The sequence below is a fragment of the Lepisosteus platostomus genome, chromosome 9 (assembly GCF_059453375.1).
Source record: "Lepisosteus platostomus isolate fLepPlt1 chromosome 9, fLepPlt1.hap1, whole genome shotgun sequence".
Taxonomy (NCBI): domain Eukaryota; kingdom Metazoa; phylum Chordata; class Actinopteri; order Semionotiformes; family Lepisosteidae; genus Lepisosteus; species Lepisosteus platostomus.
Genome location: NC_142619.1, coordinates 2,065,775 through 2,083,403, shown reverse-complemented (window position 1 = coordinate 2,083,403; position 17,629 = coordinate 2,065,775). Strand labels below are relative to the sequence as shown.

The 17,629-nt window shown below is 45.8% G+C and overlaps 1 protein-coding gene across 2 annotated transcripts in view; it reads left to right on the top strand.

The window, feature by feature from the left end:
* The window catches only part of syt3 (synaptotagmin III), a 38,073-nt gene that overhangs the window by 4,733 nt on the left and 15,711 nt on the right, over positions 1-17,629 (top strand). The window contains exons 2-3 of one of the 2 annotated variants that reach the window (XM_088646317.1): positions 13,006-13,498; positions 15,414-15,752. In XM_088646317.1, coding sequence (XP_088502443.1) covers positions 15,602-15,752 — 151 coding nt within the window. In that variant the 5' untranslated portion in view covers positions 13,006-13,498; positions 15,414-15,601. Of the gene's footprint in view, positions 1-13,005; positions 13,678-15,413; positions 15,753-17,629 lie in introns of both variants that reach the window. The other variant, XM_088646318.1, reaches the window with a different exon arrangement.

Here is a 17,629-nt window from a genome sequence, read left to right as displayed (position 1 = left end):
AACACAGCTGTATTATCCAGTATGACTGTAGAGTCTCACTCCTCATCCCAAACACAGCTGTATTATCCAGTATGACTGTAGACTCTCACTCCTCATCCCAAACACAGCTGTATTATCCAGTATGACTGTAGACTCTCATTCCTCATCCCAAACACAGCTGTATTATCCAGTATGACTGTAGAGTCTCACTCCTCATCCCAAACACAGCTGTATTATCCAGTATGACTGTAGACTGTCACTCCTCATCCCAAACACAGCTGTATTATCCAGTATGACTGTAGACTGTCATTCCTCATCCCAAACACAGCTGTATTATCCAGTATGACTGTAGACTCTCATTCCTCATCCCAAACACAGCTGTATTATCCAGTATGACTGTAGAGTCTCACTCCTCATCCCAAACACAGCTGTATTATCCAGTATGACTGTAGACTCTCATTCCTCATCCCAAACACAGCTGTATTATCCAGTATGACTGTAGAGTCTCACTCCTCATCCCAAACACAGCTGTATTATCCAGTATGACTGTAGACTCTCACTCCTCATCCCAAACACAGCTGTATTATCCAGTATGACTGTAGACTCTCACTCCTCATCCCAAACACAGCTGTATTATCCAGTATGACTGTAGACTCTCATTCCTCATCCCAAACACAGCTGTATTATCCAGTATGACTGTAGACTCTCACTCCTCATCCCAAACACAGCTGTATTATCCAGTATGACTGTAGACTCTCACTCCTCATCCCAAACACAGCTGTATTATCCAGTATGACTGTAGACTCTCACTCCTCATCCCAAACACAGCTGTATTATCCAGTATGACTGTAGACTCTCACTCCTCATCCCAAACACAGCTGTATTATCCAGTATGACTGTAGACTGTCATTCCTCACCCCAAACACAGCTGTATTATCCAGTATGACTGTAGACTCTCATTCCTCATCCCAAACACAGCTGTATTATCCAGTATGACTGTAGACTCTCACTCCTCATCCCAAACACAGCTGTATTATTCAGTATGACTGTAGACTCTCACTCCTCATCCCAAACACAGCTGTATTATCCAGTATGACTGTAGACTCTCACTCCTCATCCCAAACACAGCTGTATTATCCAGTATGACTGTAGACTCTCACTCCTCATCCCAAACACAGCTGTATTATCCAGTATGACTGTAGACTCTCACTCCTCATCCCAAACACAGCTGTATTATCCAGTATGACTGTAGACTGTCATTCCTCACCCCAAACACAGCTGTATTATCCAGTATGACTGTAGAGTCTCATTCCTCATCCCAAACACAGCTGTATTATCCAGTATGACTGTAGAGTCTCACTCCTCATCCCAAACACAGCTGTATTATCCAGTATGACTGTAGAGTCTCACTCCTCATCCCAAACACAGCTGTATTATCCAGTATGACTGTAGACTCTCACTCCTCATCCCAAACACAGCTGTATTATCCAGTATGACTGTAGAGTCTCACTCCTCATCCCAAACACAGCTGTATTATCCAGTATGACTGTAGACTGTCATTCCTCATCCCAAACACAGCTGTATTATCCAGTATGACTGTAGACTCTCACTCCTCATCCCAAACACAGCTGTATTATCCAGTATGACTGTAGAGTCTCACTCCTCATCCCAAACACAGCTGTATTATCCAGTATGACTGTAGACTCTCACTCCTCATCCCAAACACAGCTGTATTATCCAGTATGACTGTAGACTGTCACTCCTCATCCCAAACACAGCTGTATTATCCAGTATGACTGTAGACTCTCATTCCTCATCCCAAACACAGCTGTATTATCCAGTATGACTGTAGACTGTCACTCCTCATCCCAAACACAGCTGTATTATCCAGTATGACTGTAGACTCTCACTCCTCATCCCAAACACAGCTGTATTATCCAGTATGACTGTAGAGTCTCATTCCTCATCCCAAACACAGCTGTATTATCCAGTATGACTGTAGAGTCTCATTCCTCATCCCAAACACAGCTGTATTATCCAGTATGACTGTAGAGTCTCACTCCTCATCCCAAACACAGCTGTATTATCCAGTATGACTGTAGACTCTCATTCCTCATCCCAAACACAGCTGTATTATCCAGTATGACTGTAGACTGTCACTCCTCATCCCAAACACAGCTGTATTATCCAGTATGACTGTAGACTCTCACTCCTCATCCCAAACACAGCTGTATTATCCAGTATGACTGTAGACTCTCACTCCTCATCCCAAACACAGCTGTATTATCCAGTATGACTGTAGACTCTCACTCCTCATCCCAAACACAGCTGTATTATCCAGTATGACTGTAGACTCTCACTCCTCATCCCAAACACAGCTGTATTATCCAGTATGACTGTAGACTGTCATTCCTCACCCCAAACACAGCTGTATTATCCAGTATGACTGTAGACTCTCATTCCTCATCCCAAACACAGCTGTATTATCCAGTATGACTGTAGACTCTCACTCCTCATCCCAAACACAGCTGTATTATCCAGTATGACTGTAGACTCTCACTCCTCATCCCAAACACAGCTGTATTATCCAGTATGACTGTAGACTCTCACTCCTCATCCCAAACACAGCTGTATTATCCAGTATGACTGTAGACTCTCACTCCTCATCCCAAACACAGCTGTATTATCCAGTATGACTGTAGACTCTCACTCCTCATCCCAAACACAGCTGTATTATCCAGTATGACTGTAGACTGTCATTCCTCACCCCAAACACAGCTGTATTATCCAGTATGACTGTAGAGTCTCATTCCTCATCCCAAACACAGCTGTATTATCCAGTATGACTGTAGAGTCTCACTCCTCATCCCAAACACAGCTGTATTATCCAGTATGACTGTAGAGTCTCACTCCTCATCCCAAACACAGCTGTATTATCCAGTATGACTGTAGAGTCTCACTCCTCATCCCAAACACAGCTGTATTATCCAGTATGACTGTAGAGTCTCATTCCTCATCCCAAACACAGCTGTATTATCCAGTATGACTGTAGAGTCTCATTCCTCATCCCAAACACAGCTGTATTATCCAGTATGACTGTAGAGTCTCACTCCTCATCCCAAACACAGCTGTATTATCCAGTATGACTGTAGACTCTCATTCCTCATCCCAAACACAGCTGTATTATCCAGTATGACTGTAGACTCTCACTCCTCATCCCAAACACAGCTGTATTATCCAGTATGACTGTAGAGTCTCACTCCTCATCCCAAACACAGCTGTATTATCCAGTATGACTGTAGAGTCTCACTCCTCATCCCAAACACAGCTGTATTATCCAGTATGACTGTAGACTCTCACTCCTCATCCCAAACACAGCTGTATTATCCAGTATGACTGTAGACTCTCATTCCTCATCCCAAACACAGCTGTATTATCCAGTATGACTGTAGACTGTCACTCCTCATCCCAAACACAGCTGTATTATCCAGTATGACTGTAGACTCTCACTCCTCATCCCAAACACAGCTGTATTGTCCAGTATGACTGTAGAGTCTCATTCCTCATCCCAAACACAGCTGTATTATCCAGTATGACTGTAGAGTCTCATTCCTCATCCCAAACACAGCTGTATTATCCAGTATGACTGTAGAGTCTCACTCCTCATCCCAAACACAGCTGTATTATCCAGTATGACTGTAGACTCTCATTCCTCATCCCAAACACAGCTGTATTATCCAGTATGACTGTAGAGTCTCACTCCTCATCCCAAACACAGCTGTATTATCCAGTATGACTGTAGACTCTCATTCCTCATCCCAAACACAGCTGTATTATCCAGTATGACTGTAGAGTCTCACTCCTCATCCCAAACACAGCTGTATTATCCAGTATGACTGTAGAGTCTCATTCCTCATCCCAAACACAGCTGTATTATCCAGTATGACTGTAGACTCTCATTCCTCACCCCAAACACAGCTGTATTATCCAGTATGACTGTAGACTCTCACTCCTCATCCCAAACACAGCTGTATTATCCAGTATGACTGTAGACTCTCACTCCTCATCCCAAACACAGCTGTATTATCCAGTATGACTGTAGACTGTCACTCCTAATCCCAAACACAGCTGTATTATCCAGTATGACTGTAGACTGTCACTCCTAATCCCAAACACAGCTGTATTATCCAGTATGACTATAGAGTCTCATTCCTCATCCCAAACACAGCTGTATTATCCAGTATGACTGTAGAGTCTCATTCCTCATCCCAAACACAGCTGTATTATCCAGTATGACTGTAGAGTCTCACTCCTCATCCCAAACACAGCTGTATTATCCAGTATGACTGTAGAGTCTCATTCCTCATCCCAAACACAGCTGTATTATCCAGTATGACTGTAGAGTCTCACTCCTCATCCCAAACACAGCTGTATTATCCAGTATGACTGTAGAGTCTCATTCCTCATCCCAAACACAGCTGTATTATCCAGTATGACTGTAGAGTCTCATTCCTCATCCCAAACACAGCTGTATATCCAGTATGACTGTAGAGTCTCATTCCTCATCCCAAACACAGCTGTATTATCCAGTATGACTGTAGACTCTCATTCCTCATCCCAAACACAGCTGTATTATCCAGTATGACTGTAGACTGTCACTCCTCATCCCAAACACAGCTGTATTATCCAGTATGACTGTAGAGTCTCACTCCTCATCCCAAACACAGCTGTATTATCCAGTATGACTGTAGAGTCTCATTCCTCATCCCAAACACAGCTGTATTATCCAGTATGACTGTAGACTCTCACTCCTCATCCCAAACACAGCTGTATTATCCAGTATGACTGTAGAGTCTCACTCCTCATCCCAAACACAGCTGTATTATCCAGTATGACTGTAGACTCTCATTCCTCATCCCAAACACAGCTGTATTATCCAGTATGACTGTAGACTCTCATTCCTCATCCCAAACACAGCTGTATTATCCAGTATGACTGTAGAGTCTCACTCCTCATCCCAAACACAGCTGTATTATCCAGTATGACTGTAGAGTCTCACTCCTCATCCCAAACACAGCTGTATTATCCAGTATGACTGTAGAGTCTCATTCCTCATCCCAAACACAGCTGTATTATCCAGTATGACTGTAGAGTCTCATTCCTCATCCCAAACACAGCTGTATTATCCAGTATGACTGTAGACTGTCACTCCTCATCCCAAACACAGCTGTATTATCCAGTATGACTGTAGAGTCTCACTCCTCATCCCAAACACAGCTGTATTATCCAGTATGACTGTAGAGTCTCACTCCTCATCCCAAACACAGCTGTATTATCCAGTATGACTGTAGACTCTCACTCCTCATCCCAAACACAGCTGTATTATCCAGTATGACTGTAGACTCTCATTCCTCATCCCAAACACAGCTGTATTATCCAGTATGACTGTAGACTGTCACTCCTCATCCCAAACACAGCTGTATTATCCAGTATGACTGTAGACTCTCACTCCTCATCCCAAACACAGCTGTATTGTCCAGTATGACTGTAGAGTCTCATTCCTCATCCCAAACACAGCTGTATTATCCAGTATGACTGTAGAGTCTCATTCCTCATCCCAAACACAGCTGTATTATCCAGTATGACTGTAGAGTCTCACTCCTCATCCCAAACACAGCTGTATTATCCAGTATGACTGTAGACTCTCATTCCTCATCCCAAACACAGCTGTATTATCCAGTATGACTGTAGAGTCTCACTCCTCATCCCAAACACAGCTGTATTATCCAGTATGACTGTAGACTCTCATTCCTCATCCCAAACACAGCTGTATTATCCAGTATGACTGTAGAGTCTCACTCCTCATCCCAAACACAGCTGTATTATCCAGTATGACTGTAGAGTCTCATTCCTCATCCCAAACACAGCTGTATTATCCAGTATGACTGTAGACTCTCATTCCTCACCCCAAACACAGCTGTATTATCCAGTATGACTGTAGACTCTCACTCCTCATCCCAAACACAGCTGTATTATCCAGTATGACTGTAGACTCTCACTCCTCATCCCAAACACAGCTGTATTATCCAGTATGACTGTAGACTGTCACTCCTAATCCCAAACACAGCTGTATTATCCAGTATGACTGTAGACTGTCACTCCTAATCCCAAACACAGCTGTATTATCCAGTATGACTATAGAGTCTCATTCCTCATCCCAAACACAGCTGTATTATCCAGTATGACTGTAGAGTCTCATTCCTCATCCCAAACACAGCTGTATTATCCAGTATGACTGTAGAGTCTCACTCCTCATCCCAAACACAGCTGTATTATCCAGTATGACTGTAGAGTCTCATTCCTCATCCCAAACACAGCTGTATTATCCAGTATGACTGTAGAGTCTCACTCCTCATCCCAAACACAGCTGTATTATCCAGTATGACTGTAGAGTCTCATTCCTCATCCCAAACACAGCTGTATTATCCAGTATGACTGTAGAGTCTCATTCCTCATCCCAAACACAGCTGTATATCCAGTATGACTGTAGAGTCTCATTCCTCATCCCAAACACAGCTGTATTATCCAGTATGACTGTAGACTCTCATTCCTCATCCCAAACACAGCTGTATTATCCAGTATGACTGTAGACTGTCACTCCTCATCCCAAACACAGCTGTATTATCCAGTATGACTGTAGAGTCTCACTCCTCATCCCAAACACAGCTGTATTATCCAGTATGACTGTAGAGTCTCATTCCTCATCCCAAACACAGCTGTATTATCCAGTATGACTGTAGACTCTCACTCCTCATCCCAAACACAGCTGTATTATCCAGTATGACTGTAGAGTCTCACTCCTCATCCCAAACACAGCTGTATTATCCAGTATGACTGTAGACTCTCATTCCTCATCCCAAACACAGCTGTATTATCCAGTATGACTGTAGACTCTCATTCCTCATCCCAAACACAGCTGTATTATCCAGTATGACTGTAGACTGTCACTCCTCATCCCAAACACAGCTGTATTATCCAGTATGACTGTAGAGTCTCACTCCTCATCCCAAACACAGCTGTATTATCCAGTATGACTGTAGAGTCTCATTCCTCATCCCAAACACAGCTGTATTATCCAGTATGACTGTAGACTCTCATTCCTCACCCCAAACACAGCTGTATTATCCAGTATGACTGTAGACTCTCACTCCTCATCCCAAACACAGCTGTATTATCCAGTATGACTGTAGACTCTCACTCCTCATCCCAAACACAGCTGTATTATCCAGTATGACTGTAGACTGTCACTCCTAATCCCAAACACAGCTGTATTATCCAGTATGACTGTAGACTGTCACTCCTAATCCCAAACACAGCTGTATTATCCAGTATGACTATAGAGTCTCATTCCTCATCCCAAACACAGCTGTATTATCCAGTATGACTGTAGAGTCTCATTCCTCATCCCAAACACAGCTGTATTATCCAGTATGACTGTAGAGTCTCACTCCTCATCCCAAACACAGCTGTATTATCCAGTATGACTGTAGAGTCTCATTCCTCATCCCAAACACAGCTGTATTATCCAGTATGACTGTAGAGTCTCACTCCTCATCCCAAACACAGCTGTATTATCCAGTATGACTGTAGAGTCTCATTCCTCATCCCAAACACAGCTGTATTATCCAGTATGACTGTAGAGTCTCATTCCTCATCCCAAACACAGCTGTATATCCAGTATGACTGTAGAGTCTCATTCCTCATCCCAAACACAGCTGTATTATCCAGTATGACTGTAGACTCTCATTCCTCATCCCAAACACAGCTGTATTATCCAGTATGACTGTAGACTGTCACTCCTCATCCCAAACACAGCTGTATTATCCAGTATGACTGTAGAGTCTCACTCCTCATCCCAAACACAGCTGTATTATCCAGTATGACTGTAGAGTCTCATTCCTCATCCCAAACACAGCTGTATTATCCAGTATGACTGTAGACTCTCACTCCTCATCCCAAACACAGCTGTATTATCCAGTATGACTGTAGAGTCTCACTCCTCATCCCAAACACAGCTGTATTATCCAGTATGACTGTAGACTCTCATTCCTCATCCCAAACACAGCTGTATTATCCAGTATGACTGTAGACTCTCATTCCTCATCCCAAACACAGCTGTATTATCCAGTATGACTGTAGAGTCTCACTCCTCATCCCAAACACAGCTGTATTATCCAGTATGACTGTAGAGTCTCACTCCTCATCCCAAACACAGCTGTATTATCCAGTATGACTGTAGAGTCTCATTCCTCATCCCAAACACAGCTGTATTATCCAGTATGACTGTAGAGTCTCATTCCTCATCCCAAACACAGCTGTATTATCCAGTATGACTGTAGACTGTCACTCCTCATCCCAAACACAGCTGTATTATCCAGTATGACTGTAGAGTCTCACTCCTCATCCCAAACACAGCTGTATTATCCAGTATGACTGTAGAGTCTCACTCCTCATCCCAAACACAGCTGTATTATCCAGTATGACTGTAGACTCTCACTCCTCATCCCAAACACAGCTGTATTATCCAGTATGACTGTAGACTCTCATTCCTCATCCCAAACACAGCTGTATTATCCAGTATGACTGTAGACTGTCACTCCTCATCCCAAACACAGCTGTATTATCCAGTATGACTGTAGACTCTCACTCCTCATCCCAAACACAGCTGTATTGTCCAGTATGACTGTAGAGTCTCATTCCTCATCCCAAACACAGCTGTATTATCCAGTATGACTGTAGAGTCTCATTCCTCATCCCAAACACAGCTGTATTATCCAGTATGACTGTAGAGTCTCACTCCTCATCCCAAACACAGCTGTATTATCCAGTATGACTGTAGACTCTCATTCCTCATCCCAAACACAGCTGTATTATCCAGTATGACTGTAGAGTCTCACTCCTCATCCCAAACACAGCTGTATTATCCAGTATGACTGTAGACTCTCATTCCTCATCCCAAACACAGCTGTATTATCCAGTATGACTGTAGAGTCTCACTCCTCATCCCAAACACAGCTGTATTATCCAGTATGACTGTAGAGTCTCATTCCTCATCCCAAACACAGCTGTATTATCCAGTATGACTGTAGACTCTCATTCCTCACCCCAAACACAGCTGTATTATCCAGTATGACTGTAGACTCTCACTCCTCATCCCAAACACAGCTGTATTATCCAGTATGACTGTAGACTCTCACTCCTCATCCCAAACACAGCTGTATTATCCAGTATGACTGTAGACTGTCACTCCTAATCCCAAACACAGCTGTATTATCCAGTATGACTGTAGACTGTCACTCCTAATCCCAAACACAGCTGTATTATCCAGTATGACTATAGAGTCTCATTCCTCATCCCAAACACAGCTGTATTATCCAGTATGACTGTAGAGTCTCATTCCTCATCCCAAACACAGCTGTATTATCCAGTATGACTGTAGAGTCTCACTCCTCATCCCAAACACAGCTGTATTATCCAGTATGACTGTAGAGTCTCATTCCTCATCCCAAACACAGCTGTATTATCCAGTATGACTGTAGAGTCTCACTCCTCATCCCAAACACAGCTGTATTATCCAGTATGACTGTAGAGTCTCATTCCTCATCCCAAACACAGCTGTATTATCCAGTATGACTGTAGAGTCTCATTCCTCATCCCAAACACAGCTGTATATCCAGTATGACTGTAGAGTCTCATTCCTCATCCCAAACACAGCTGTATTATCCAGTATGACTGTAGACTCTCATTCCTCATCCCAAACACAGCTGTATTATCCAGTATGACTGTAGACTGTCACTCCTCATCCCAAACACAGCTGTATTATCCAGTATGACTGTAGAGTCTCACTCCTCATCCCAAACACAGCTGTATTATCCAGTATGACTGTAGAGTCTCATTCCTCATCCCAAACACAGCTGTATTATCCAGTATGACTGTAGACTCTCACTCCTCATCCCAAACACAGCTGTATTATCCAGTATGACTGTAGAGTCTCACTCCTCATCCCAAACACAGCTGTATTATCCAGTATGACTGTAGACTCTCATTCCTCATCCCAAACACAGCTGTATTATCCAGTATGACTGTAGACTCTCATTCCTCATCCCAAACACAGCTGTATTATCCAGTATGACTGTAGAGTCTCACTCCTCATCCCAAACACAGCTGTATTATCCAGTATGACTGTAGAGTCTCACTCCTCATCCCAAACACAGCTGTATTATCCAGTATGACTGTAGAGTCTCATTCCTCATCCCAAACACAGCTGTATTATCCAGTATGACTGTAGAGTCTCATTCCTCATCCCAAACACAGCTGTATTATCCAGTATGACTGTAGACTGTCACTCCTCATCCCAAACACAGCTGTATTATCCAGTATGACTGTAGAGTCTCACTCCTCATCCCAAACACAGCTGTATTATCCAGTATGACTGTAGAGTCTCACTCCTCATCCCAAACACAGCTGTATTATCCAGTATGACTGTAGACTCTCATTCCTCATCCCAAACACAGCTGTATTATCCAGTATGACTGTAGAGTCTCACTCCTCATCCCAAACACAGCTGTATTATCCAGTATGACTGTAGACTCTCACTCCTCATCCCAAACACAGCTGTATTATCCAGTATGACTGTAGACTCTCACTCCTCATCCCAAACACAGCTGTATTATCCAGTATGACTGTAGAGTCTCACTCCTCATCCCAAACACAGCTGTATTATCCAGTATGACTGTAGACTCTCATTCCTCATCCCAAACACAGCTGTATTATCCAGTATGACTGTAGAGTCTCACTCCTCATCCCAAACACAGCTGTATTATCCAGTATGACTGTAGAGTCTCACTCCTCATCCCAAACACAGCTGTATTATCCAGTATGACTGTAGAGTCTCACTCCTCATCCCAAACACAGCTGTATTATCCAGTATGACTGTAGAGTCTCATTCCTCATCCCAAACACAGCTGTATTATCCAGTATGACTGTAGAGTCTCACTCCTCATCCCAAACACAGCTGTATTATCCAGTATGACTGTAGACTCTCATTCCTCATCCCAAACACAGCTGTATTATCCAGTATGACTGAAGAGTCCCACAGAGTTCTTGTCTTTACACACTGTCCACAGGCTGTTATGAGGGAATCTGGAGTGTCTGTGTGTTTCCACACTGTCCACAGGCTGTTTTAAGGGAATCTGGAGTGTCTGTGTGTTTACACACTGTCCACAGGCTGTTATGAGGGAATCTGGAGTGTCTGTGTGTTTACACACTGTCCACAGGCTGTTATAAGGGAATCTGGAGTGTCTGTGTGTTTACACACTGTTCATAGGCTGTTACAAGGGAAATAGGGTGTTTGTCTCTTTAAACACTTTTCACAGGCTTTCATAACAGAATCTGGTGCAGCTGTCTTAAATCACCTTAAGTGGGTTGGCGCATTAAATATCTTGGCTACCTTCAAAAGGCGATGACTTTGGTTTTCTAATTATATAAAAGGTTTAAAAAAGCACAGGTGGTCCTCAGTTCCAGGCACTGACTCAGACCTGACCTCTGGCGTAGCTGCTGTTACTGTCAGGCTGAGAAGGACTGCTCTGTGTTGATAGACTGTGCTTCCATCAGCACTGGAAGATGAGTTTTTTATGGGAAACATTAGCTGGAGATAGAGAAGACACTCTGAATGCAGGGGGAATCCCACTTTGTTAATGGGCGTATTCAGATCAGTATGGGCAATGTAGTTGTACCCCTACAGTCCAGAGATCACCAGTCCAGTCTGGGTCACACTGAGATCACTGGTCCAGTCTGGGTCAGTCTGTACCCCTACAGTCCAGAGATCGCTGGTCCAGTCTGGGTCACACTGTACCCCTACAGTCCAGAGATCGCTGGTCCAGTCTGGGTCACACTGTACCCCTACAGTCCAGAGATCTCCTGCGAGAGAGCGACAGGGAGGAAGAGTGCAGGAAAAGTTGGAAAAAAAATGAGCTGGAGAGAGCTGCAGTCTCGAAGGAGAGGGGAGAGTGAGAGTCTGACCTGCTTTCAAACACAGAATGAGAATGAGAGAATAATGGAGAGAGAGGCGAGGGAGATAGAGAAAGACACTCTACATTAACACTGCACTGAGAGAGAGGGGTTAATACAGACACACTGACTGGACACTCCAGTACATTAACACTGCACTGAGAGAGAGAGGGGTTAATACAGACACACTGACTGGACACTCCAGTACATTAACACTGCACTGAGAGAGAGAGGGGTTCATACAGACACACTGACTGGACACTCCAGTACATTAACACTGCACTGAGAGAGAGAGGGGTTCATACACACACACTGACTGGACACTCCAGTACATGAACACTGCACTGAGAGAGAGAGGGGTTCATACAGACACACTGACTGGACACTCCAGTACATTAACACTGCACTGAGAGAGAGAGGGGTTAATACACACACACTGACTGGACACTCCAGTACATGAACACTGCACTGAGAGAGAGAGGGGTTCATACAGACACACTGACTGGACACTCCAGTACATGAACACTGCACTGAGAGAGAGAGGGGTTCATACAGACACACTGACTGGACACTCCAGTACATGAACACTGCACTGAGAGAGAGAGGGGTTCATACAGACACACTGACTGGACACTCCAGTACATTAACACTGCACTGAAAGAGAGAGGGGTTCATACAGACACACTGACTGGACACTCCAGTACATTAACACTGCACTGAAAGAGAGAGAGGGGTTAATACAGACACACTGACTGGACACTACACTGAGAGAGAGTTGTGATAAAGATAATTATTCATTAATCCTATGTTTCATAAAGATGTTAAAAGCACATGACAGACAGACGTTTACAGGTGGTGTAAGTTGATGGACTGAGAGTCTACCGAAGATATAGACAGGGTGGATGAAGAGATGAAATTCCTTCGGCAGTATTAACGATGGCTTCATTTCTCTTGCAGGGTAAACTGGGAATCTCTAACCCCACGTGATCACAGAGGAGCTGAGCATCACCGGGACACAGCACGCAGGAGCCTCTGGAAATACAGACCCTGTTAGATTCACTGTCTTGCATTTATCCTCCTAGCAATACTAATATCAGGACGCTAATCAGCCACATTTCTTCAGTATTCAAGAAAAAATAACGCAACGTTTCAGACTCCCAACTGGATTTCCATCCTCCCGGAACCCGGAATTCTCCTCTGCGTCATTCCAGAGTTTCGGGACGCTTGTGGAATTTAACCCTGGGAACACTTTTCGCCCTGAGGATGAGACCGAGGACACTTTTTCGCTGACCAGGGGGGGACAAACAGGAGGAGAGGAGGACTACATTCTTGGCGGTGGCGGAGGGAGACGCACTGTAGCCAGGGGGGAGGGGAGGGTCGTGATTTGGCCTGGAGTCATGACCTAATCGCCGGAAGGAGATCCGGTCAGCCGTCGCCTCTTGAGGACAAGGTAGGGGACTGGGAGTGGCGGAGTGATCCGGTGTCCCTGTGACATCAGCTGCAGTGTAGTCCCGGTCCGCACGCTGCCAGCCGACAGACCAGTGGCTCTGGAGACAGAGATTGTCAAGCAGTGTGCACAACAGTGCACAATCGACCCACAATCGACAGAGGAGGAGTGTTTATAGTGTGGTGAGCACAGTGGCACTTCTCTTCCTGATGTTGCTGTGGATGTTAATTTACCACTGTAATTATTCCTGTGTTGTTACTGGGGGTGTTATCAGTGGGGTTTAAAATAACATGTATTATGAGATCAGTTATACGTGCAGGGCTGGCACAGGGCTGAGCCCCTGCTGCCCCACAGCCCTGGGGGCCCGGGCTCAGTTCTGGGGGTGCTGTCTGTGTGGAGTTTGCGTGTTCTCTCAGGGTTTGCTCTGGTGTCCTCCCACAGTCCAGAGGCAGGCTGGCGGGTTAATTGGCTTCTAGGAAAACAGGCCCTGGTGTGTGTGAGTGTGAGTGTGAGTCTCTGTCTGTGTCAGTGTCTGTGTGTGTGTGTGACCTGTGATGGACTGGCCCTGCTGTGTGTGTGTGTGTGTGTGTGTGTGTGTGTGTGTGTGTGTGTGTGTGTGTGTGTGTGTGTGTGTGTGTGTGTGTGTGTGTCCTGTGATGGACTGGCCCTGGTGTGTGTGTGTCCTGTGATGGACTGGCCCTGGTGTGAGTGTGTGTGTGTGTGTGTGTGTGTGCGTGCGTGCGTGCGTGCGTGCGTGCGTGCGTGCGTGTGTGTGTGTTTTTGTTTGTGTTTGTGTGTCCTGTGATGGACTGGCCCTGGTGTGAGTGTGTGTGTGTCTCCTGTGATGGACTGGTGTCCTGTCCAGGGTGTGTGAGTGTGTGTGTCCTGTGATGGACTGGTGTCCTGTCCAGGGTGTGTGAGTGTGTGTCCTGTGATGGACTGGTGTCCTGTCCAGGGTGTGTGAGTGTGTGTCCTGTGATGGACTGGTGTCCTGTCCAGGGTGTGTGAGTGTGTGTGTCCTGTGATGGACTGGTGTCCTGTCCAGGGTGTGTGAGTGTGTGTCTCCTGTGATGGACTGGCATCCTGTCCAGGGTGTGTGAGTGTGTGTCTCCTGTGATGGACTGATGTCCTGTCCAGGGTGTGTGAGTGCGTGTCCTGTGATGGACTGGCCCTGGTGTGAGTGTGTGTGTGTGTCCTGTGATGGACTGGCCCCGGTATGAGTGTGTGTGTCTGTCCTGTGATGGACTGGCCCTGGTGTGAGTGTGTGAGTGTGTGTCTCCTGTGATGGACTGGTGTCCTGTCCAGGGTGTGTGAGTGTGTGTGTCCTGTGATGGACTGGTGTCCTGTCCAGGGTGTGTGAGTGTGTCTGTCCTGTGATGGACTGGCCCTGGTGTGAGTGTGTGTGTGTGTCCTGTGATGGACTGGCCCTGGTGTGAGTGTGTGTGTGTGTGTGTGAGAGAGTGTGAGTGTGTCCTGTGATGGACTGGCCCTGGTGTGTGTGTGTGTGTGTGTGTCTCCTGTGATGGACTGGTGTCCTGTCCAGGGTGTGTGAGTGTGTGTGTCCTGTGATGGACTGGTGTCCTGTCCAGGGTGTGTGAGTGTGTCTGTCCTGTGATGGACTGGCCCTGGTGTGAGTGTGTGTGTGTGTGTCCTGTGATGGACTGGCCCTGGTGTGAGTGTGTGTGTGTGTCCTGTGATGGACTGGCCCTGGTGTGAGTGTGTGTGTGTGTGTCCTGTGATGGACTGGTGTCCTGCCCAGGATGTACCCCGCCTTGCACCCACGGCTTGCTGGGATAGACTCCAGCCCCCCCGTGACCCTGAATTGATGGAAGCAGTTAGGAAACAGTGGATGGGTGATGTTGTTATGACTGTTCCTTGCATCACTATCTCTCTCTCTCTCTCTCTCTCTCTCTCTCAGCACTGCTGGTGTATCTCAGCTCTGCAAGAGGAAGAGGGCGGCGTCCCGGGGGCGGGACCGAGGGCAAGGAAGAGGAGGAGTCGAGCCCCTGGGGGGGGGGGGGAAGGGGCGGGCTTGGCGTGGGAGGCCAGGCTGTGATTGGGCTGTACGTGGCTGGTGTGCGATGCTGATTGGCCACCGCCGCAGTGATGTCGGGGGACTGGGACGAGGACCTGTGCAAGAAGGCACTCATGCTGGTGGAGGAGCTGTGCTTCCATTCGCCAGCCGGTTACCACGACAACGAGCGATGCCAGGAGTTCAACTACATGCTGAGAGGACGAAACAGGCAGACTGACACAGGTGTGGAGTCTGAGCTCGTTGTGCAGACTGGGATGTTAGAGACACAGCACAGGCTGTTGGCGCAGTCTCAACCACAAGCTAGAGATTGAAACAGACCCTACTATAGACTCTAGGGATACACCTAACACAAAGAGATTAATACGTTCCCCAATATAGACCCCAGAGTCACACAGAGATACAATACAGACCTTTATACAAACTTTAGAGACACACCTAACACACACACAGATTAATAAATACCCTAATATAGACCCTAGAGACACTCCTCACACACACAGAGATTAATACAGACCCTAATATAGACCCTAGAGGCACACCTCACACACAGAGATTAATACAGACCCTAATATAGACCCTAGAGACACACCTCACACACACACAGATTAATACAGACCCTAATATAGACCCTAGAGACACACCTCACACACACACAGATTAATACAGACCCTAATATAGACCCCAGGGACACTACTTACACACAGAGAGATTAATACAGACCCTAATATAGACCCTAGAGGCACACCTCACACACACACAGATTAATACAGACCCTAATATATACCCTAGGGACACTACTTACACAGAGAGAGATTAATACGAACCCTAACACAGACCCCAAATATGCTCCTAACGGAGATTATTACAGACTCTATGAAGTCCCATGAGACACACTGAACACACAGAGAGATAAATACCGATCATAATACAGACCGCTAAGTGACAATTAACAGACATTAAGACACGTGTGCATTAACCCCTCTCTCTGTCAGTGCAGTGTTAATGTACTGGAGTGTCCAGTCAGTGTGTCTGCATTAACCCCTCTCTCTCTCTCAGTGCAGTGTTAATGTACCGGAGTGTCCAGTCAGGGTGTTTATGAATTGCTCTCTACTCTGTCTCTAATCTGGAAGTCACCTCTCTTCCTCCTCTCTCTGTGTTCCCCTCCCCCAGTCTCTCTCCCTCTTGACTCTTTTGCTATTTCTTGTTCTTCCTGTGGCGACAGATCAATGCTACTTCTCTCTCTCTCCCTGATCATATCTGTGGCTGGAACAGCGACTGAATTAATGACATACACACAGACTGATGAATAATTCACCACAGACAGAGGGGCAAGAGGGGGAGGGAGACAGAACACAGAGTGATTGAGAGAAAGAATCGTTAATACCAACACATTGACTGACTGACTGGACACTATAGTAAAAAACTGCACTCTCAGTGCAGTGTTAATGTACTGGAGTGTCCAATCAGTGTGTCTGTATTAACCCCTCTCTCTCAGTGCAGTGTTAATGTACTGGAGTGTCCAGTCAGTGTGTCTGTATTAACCCCTCTCTCTCCTCAGTGCAGTGTTCATGTACTGGAGTGTCCAGTCAGTGTGTCTGTATGAACCCCTCTCTCTCTCAGTGCAGTGTTAATGTACTGGAGTGTCCAGTCAGTGTGTCTGTATGAACCCCTCTCTCTCTCAGTGCAGTGTTCATGTACTGGAGTGTCCAGTCAGTGTGTCTGTATTAACCCCTCTCTCTCTCAGTGCAGTGTTCATGTACTGGAGTGTCCAGTCAGTGTGTCTGTATGAACCCCTCTCTCTCTCAGTGCAGTGTTCATGTACTGGAGTGTCCAGTCAGTGTGTCTGTATGAACCCCTCTCTCTCTCAGTGCAGTGTTAATGTACTGGAGTGTCCAGTCAGTGTGTGTGTGTATTAACCCCTCTCTCTCTCAGTGCAGTGTTAATGTACTGGAGTGTCCAGTCAGTGTGTGTGTATTAACCCCTCTCTCTCAGTGCAGTGTTAATGTACTGGAGTGTCCAGTCAGTGTGTGTGTATTAACCCCTCTCTCTCTTAGTGCAGTGTTAATGTACTGGAGTGTCCAGTCAGTGTGTGTGTATTA